Source organism: Echinococcus granulosus (genome assembly GCF_000524195.1).
Source record: "Echinococcus granulosus chromosome Unknown EG_S00002, whole genome shotgun sequence".
Classification (NCBI taxonomy): domain Eukaryota; kingdom Metazoa; phylum Platyhelminthes; class Cestoda; order Cyclophyllidea; family Taeniidae; genus Echinococcus; species Echinococcus granulosus.
In genome coordinates this window covers 99,580-104,952 of record NW_020170382.1, presented here as the reverse complement: position 1 = coordinate 104,952, position 5,373 = coordinate 99,580, and the positions used below count along the sequence as shown (strand labels likewise).

At 39.8% G+C, this 5,373-nt stretch overlaps 1 protein-coding gene across 1 annotated transcript; it reads right to left on the bottom strand. All coding sequences in view use genetic code 11, as the record gives it.

Moving 5' to 3' along the window:
- Positions 1–1,328: 1,328 nt before the first annotated feature.
- Positions 1,329–3,511, bottom strand: EGR_00415 (hypothetical protein; the record flags this gene model as incomplete). The annotated part of the gene is made up of 8 exons (XM_024489664.1): positions 1,329–1,517; positions 2,091–2,158; positions 2,233–2,347; positions 2,422–2,574; positions 2,806–3,036; positions 3,075–3,185; positions 3,217–3,297; positions 3,338–3,511. The coding sequence occupies 8 exons, from the start codon at positions 3,509–3,511 to the stop codon at positions 1,329–1,331; spliced, it is 1,122 nt and encodes a 373-aa protein (XP_024355661.1).
- Between the last annotated feature and the right edge of the window lie 1,862 nt (positions 3,512–5,373).

The window sequence follows — 5,373 nt, the reverse complement described above, 5'->3', positions numbered from 1 at the left end:
AATTGCAATTTACTCCACTAACATGAAAAATAGATCGGTATATACTATTGTGTCGTTCTTTAAAACAGTAACCAGGTGACGGGTAAAAGTGCTGCGCTCTCAAGACCACACCATGTTCTCCTCCGGATTCGCCGACTTCCAACCTTCTTCGTACTTGGATTCTGCCTAACATGGCTTGCGTACTTCATCTTCAGACGGTCTCCTCCATGTGGTGCCTCTTTTCAAGCTGACTTTTGCATCCACACGGATTTGACTGCAGGACGGCAGTTCGACATCACCTTCCCCCTTTACCTGTACCCACCTCCAACGTAGACCCTGATTTTTGCTTACCCATCCATTATTTCATGGTATTTTGTAATAAGCCAAAGCTTAGTCATGAAATCGAGACTCTCGAGCCTCCCTTAACAGCTATATGAGATTTTTGCATCTGGAAAGAACTCCACTAAACGTGAGTAGGGGGTGTTAATGAAAATGAAATCGGCAGAATTTTGCGCCATTAAGGTAACGACCGGAAACTACGACGATCAGACAACCCGCCTAGTTAGGTTACAATGCAAATAAGCACCGTCGTCCCCTCATGAGATGTCCGTCATGGTATAGCGTAAAAGTCATGTTGATTTTCCTCCAAGGCGAAAGGGCCTGATTTCAACAGCCTCAGGGCGCCTGCTGGAATTCAACAAATCAAGGCACGTTCTTTTTGTGGGCTGTAGTCCACGGACTAGACTTGTACTGCTTAAGTCAATGCTCTACGGTGAACGCACACCGTGGGTCATTTGCCATGCTCTATTTAAATTAATGCCGGAGTTAGGTGTACAGCATCCGTCTCGCCTTACCGTCCAGTGGTTTTTCAGGACTACATTCAGCCAACGGGAGTGCAAGGAAAAGGGTATTATTTATTCATGTGTTCCATCTAAATTTGTACAAGTGCCCCAGGCGACTCATGCGGCTAAATTATTAATAAAAAGCATCTATCACCGTCAAAAATGAGAGAAGCGATAGAGGTGAAATTATGGGAAACAATAAATAGTTCCCGAAGGTCACAAATTGGTATGCATCCAAGTTTTCGTTTTAAGAAAGGGCAGTTTGAAGTTTGTGTCCGCTGCCACTTGATGCTGTCCACACTAGCCATTTGAGCGGAGTAAACTTCAAAGAACAATATGATCATGGGTCCTGTGGTTCACGAAACTGACGTGAACTAAAGTGAAGCGAGTGAGGTGTTGGTTGATTACAGCTGTAGCTCTCCACTGACAGACTAGGACCCGAAATATAGAAGTCAAGAATAAACTACCTACAAATCTATTCCGCTTACAAAGATTGGGAGGCACGTTCTAAGCCTTATCAGTATCCCAAGTGGGATAAAAACCAGCAGGGATGTGTTCTTTCTCCTTCTCGCTGCGCCCCGGGGTGAGGGCCATGAATTTGAAGCGCTTGCCCATCTGATTCGACCCGATAAGCATCTCTGTTGCCGCAATCAACCTCTTCTTGTCCTCCTCACTAGTAGTCCTTTCAACAAGTACCTACGATGAAGCAGTGTGCTGGTATTACGCATTGTAGTAGTGGGAAGAAAAGTTCTTCTTAAACAGAGCGTTGACTTAACTGTTAGTACAAGAATTGCATCATAGTACTTCCCTTTTTAAATGGCTTGGTGGAAAGTGCATTTATTTATTATCGGTAACCATTGAATTAAGGTGTAACAAGGATATACGATATTATGACGTTCATCTTGAGTGATAACGCCGGTCAAATTAACATTTAGCATTAGTGAAGCGCTTAACCATGAATTAGAGAAAGAGGAAGATAAACGCTGGGAAAAAACTATTTAATCACACTTCAGAAAAAGTACTAACACAAGGATCGTAATTTTATACAGGAAACTGAATCTTACTGGGAATATAAGCAATGATTGACATCTGACTAATCACAAAGCTATTTCATAGTAAAAGCGGATGGATTTATTTGAAGAAAAAGCAAAAACTAGAAGTGGACGGGTGACAAAGTAGATCGAGTAGAAAATGGACCCAGATCATAAAAAAGTCGATTTTGACCTACGAATTTATTTGAAAAGGAGCTAACTGCAGACGAATACTGACCTTGAGTCGTAAGAGAATGCCCATATGTACAAGGAAGTAAGCCTGACTCACAGGCCCATGAAAAATGACTAACAAGAGAATAAAAGTGTTTCAGAGGTAGATTAGAGGACTATTAAACAATAAATTACTAGTTCAGGCTCACCCGGTTCTTTTATAGCTTCAACAGATCGTCGCAGAAATGCAAAATCGACGTCCGCAGTGATATCCGCCTGACCGGGGTCTTTGAGCGGGTCATGGAGCTTGTGGTCTTTGAACGCCTGAAGATAACTGGAAATAAGGAGTCGTGTGGTAGCAGAAAGGTAACATAGGTAAATTCTGTCTACCAACATACACGTAACGTATCTCCACATTCTCCAAGGTGGCCATAGTCGCTGATTAATGCTGAGCCTCCATCGGTTGCAATGCGAGAAGCGATTTTTTGAAGAATTGCCCCGGCTTCAGGGCAAATCTCAACACAATTTTTATCCGATAGATCGCCAGCAAGCTGCAAGGGGAAGGAGAACGATAGTATGTTAGAAGCTAGCCTACATTAAGAGTATAAAATAATTACAGGTAGATACGTCGAAGCAGCAATTGTGCTGGAAGGTGAAGTGACAAATGCCAATTGATCACCTGATTCAACTGGATTCGACGGACCCATGACACTAACAAAAACTTCCCTCCAATCATTATCAACTTGCTGTTAATAATACAAATCACATATTCGGGACCAAACCTGGAACCGATGGATGGGTAGTGCGTCAAAAAACTCATTTGCCAGATAAAAAGTGACACACCCTCCAGGTATTTCATCTAGAGAGGAGTGCCATGAAAGTTCAGGTTTGATACAATAGGTTTTGAGAATAGGAGATATGACGGATTTTTGCAATTCGCGTAAGCGGTCGCTACGTTCAACGAAATACAGATGGCGGAAAAGTGAACTTCCAGTGGGAAATTTGCAAAGCGCCTGTACACTAAATAAGACCCCCACAAACAGCATCTTACTTTAATGACAGTAGCCATTAAAGTTCCGCGACCAGGACCTAACTCCACAATATCAAAGGGTGCGTTTTTGCTATACTTCATCCATTCATTAACAATCCAAATCCCGAGGATCTAGTCCATAAGGTGCATTCATACACCTTACCTCACCAAAAATCTGACTTATTTCGGGTGAGGTGATGAAATCACCATCAGGCCCCAAAACAGAAAAATTAGTGTAATACCCCTAAAAAATTCATGGGCGTTTAATAAAAGACTTCACAAACATGAACGGGATGGTGCATGGCGATTTTCATATATTCTGCAACAGATATTGGACCAGCTGATCGAATTTGACGGCAAAGAATTGCATTTAAGTCCTCCTTCAGGGGTGGTTTCATACAAAAACAACGTATTGCGAGATGTGAAGAATGACGAATAGCACGCATCCAGCTCGGCATTCCAACAAACTGGGAACGGCCACCTCTTCGTTCCAAGGTTAGCAGAAAAATTATGAGCAATAACATCATTTCAAGTAAGAACACTAGTACAAGTAACGGCATTCATTAAACCCAGCAAAAATGCAAATGTGCGAATTTTCTGTTAAATAAAAAAATCCACAAAAATGTGTGTACTTAGTGATTAAAAATTTGTCAAAGGGAGCAGCAATAACCACTTAGAGTTCCTTAGGTTATTAAATTTTTACGCTTGGAATAAGAAAGGAAATACAGGGAGTAATCCGGTTAAGAATCATCCAAATGGCAACCATGGCTAGCCCTGGAAGCAAGGGGATGATCAGAGAATTGTTATAATATATAGGCAAAAAGGGAAAAACTAGATGTCTGAAGGTTCATTGAAATTTAATCGGAACATTCCATTTATTGATAAATGATTAGGTCTGTTTAACAGACCTGTTTAATTAGAGCCAAACCAAATTCTTGTAAATAGCGATTACTTTATGCCCGCACGGGAAGAAAGAAACGGAGGTAAGAACAAAAGGTTTTTACCCATAATTTAGACAAAACAAATTTGTTAAATGTAGTGCCATGTCATTTTATCGGTTGTGACCCCAAAGAAATATTTGAAATTTTCATTTTTGACCTGTTTACTATTATTGTCCCCCTCAAAACATCGTAAATCCTATTTTTTAAATATTTTTCTTAGTATATTTTTTGTTCTATATATTGACTGTTTGTTTGCTTAAAGCTGTTATTTGCCCAATTGATAGATTTGAATGTATCAAATGAATACACTGGTTGCGCTCCCAAAAGAAACACGGGTGCGTTTGTGTATCAGATAATCGTATTGTGTGTGTTTTTGCTTCCATTTCGTTACATTGCAATTAATTTGTTCGGCTGTCAAGCTACTTAGATTGGTTATAATATTTCTGTTTGGTGTGCATCTGGATAACTGGTTCTAGGCGGCAATACTCTTTCGAGGGCTTGTCACCCATGTAGTATATTTGGTCCCTGCCTACCACTTTGTCTTGTGTTTTATCTTCGCCAGCATTTTTTCGTCCTTATTTGGTATTCATTTTAATGATGTGGAAATATATCACACTTAGCGCAGCTTTGACTGAGATTCTCAATTATCTGTATGATTGCCTTACAATCGAGTCAAAGAATAATCCATTATTTGGAGGTAGAATTGTCTCAGGCTACTTTAACTTTTATGGTTAAGTTAAGTCCTGATTTGGCAGTATTCTAACAGGGGTAAAGTGTGTTGAGTATTCACCTCATCCTTTGAGTTATGCGACATTCTGGTGCCCTTCACCCTCTAATTGGTACCTATCTTTACTGAATTAAATGTCACTTATTTTACCTTGGGCTTGTTTTTTTCCTATTCAATGCTTGCCTTTCATTTGTAATACATAAGTGTCCGTTTTTGTTCCTGTTTCGCCTTCTTGCTTGCTTTTCTGTTTCGCTAATTCCTAAATCGAAAACTTGTCTCGAAAAATAGTTAAAATATTTTCTTGAGCCACTAATATTTTGGATTCTGCCTTTATAGATTTAAGTTAAGTTTTAGGTTTGAGCATCTATAATTGGTGTTCTACGAATAGGGTTTTTTGTCATTATCTTTCTTATCCGAGTTTATATAATCCACATTTTATCCACGTTAAAGTGATGATAATTTTCCATGTTTCGTAATGAATGAATCTTGCTTACTAATGTAGTAGTGGTGTTTACTCCTCTTCCTTTATTGCGTTTTTCAGTTATTTGATTCACTGTCCTGACCTTGGAACGGAGATTGTGGGATAAAAAATAGTTGTTGGGGGATAATTATATTTTTCAGCTCGCTTGTATCCTTCAGACGTTTACCCACA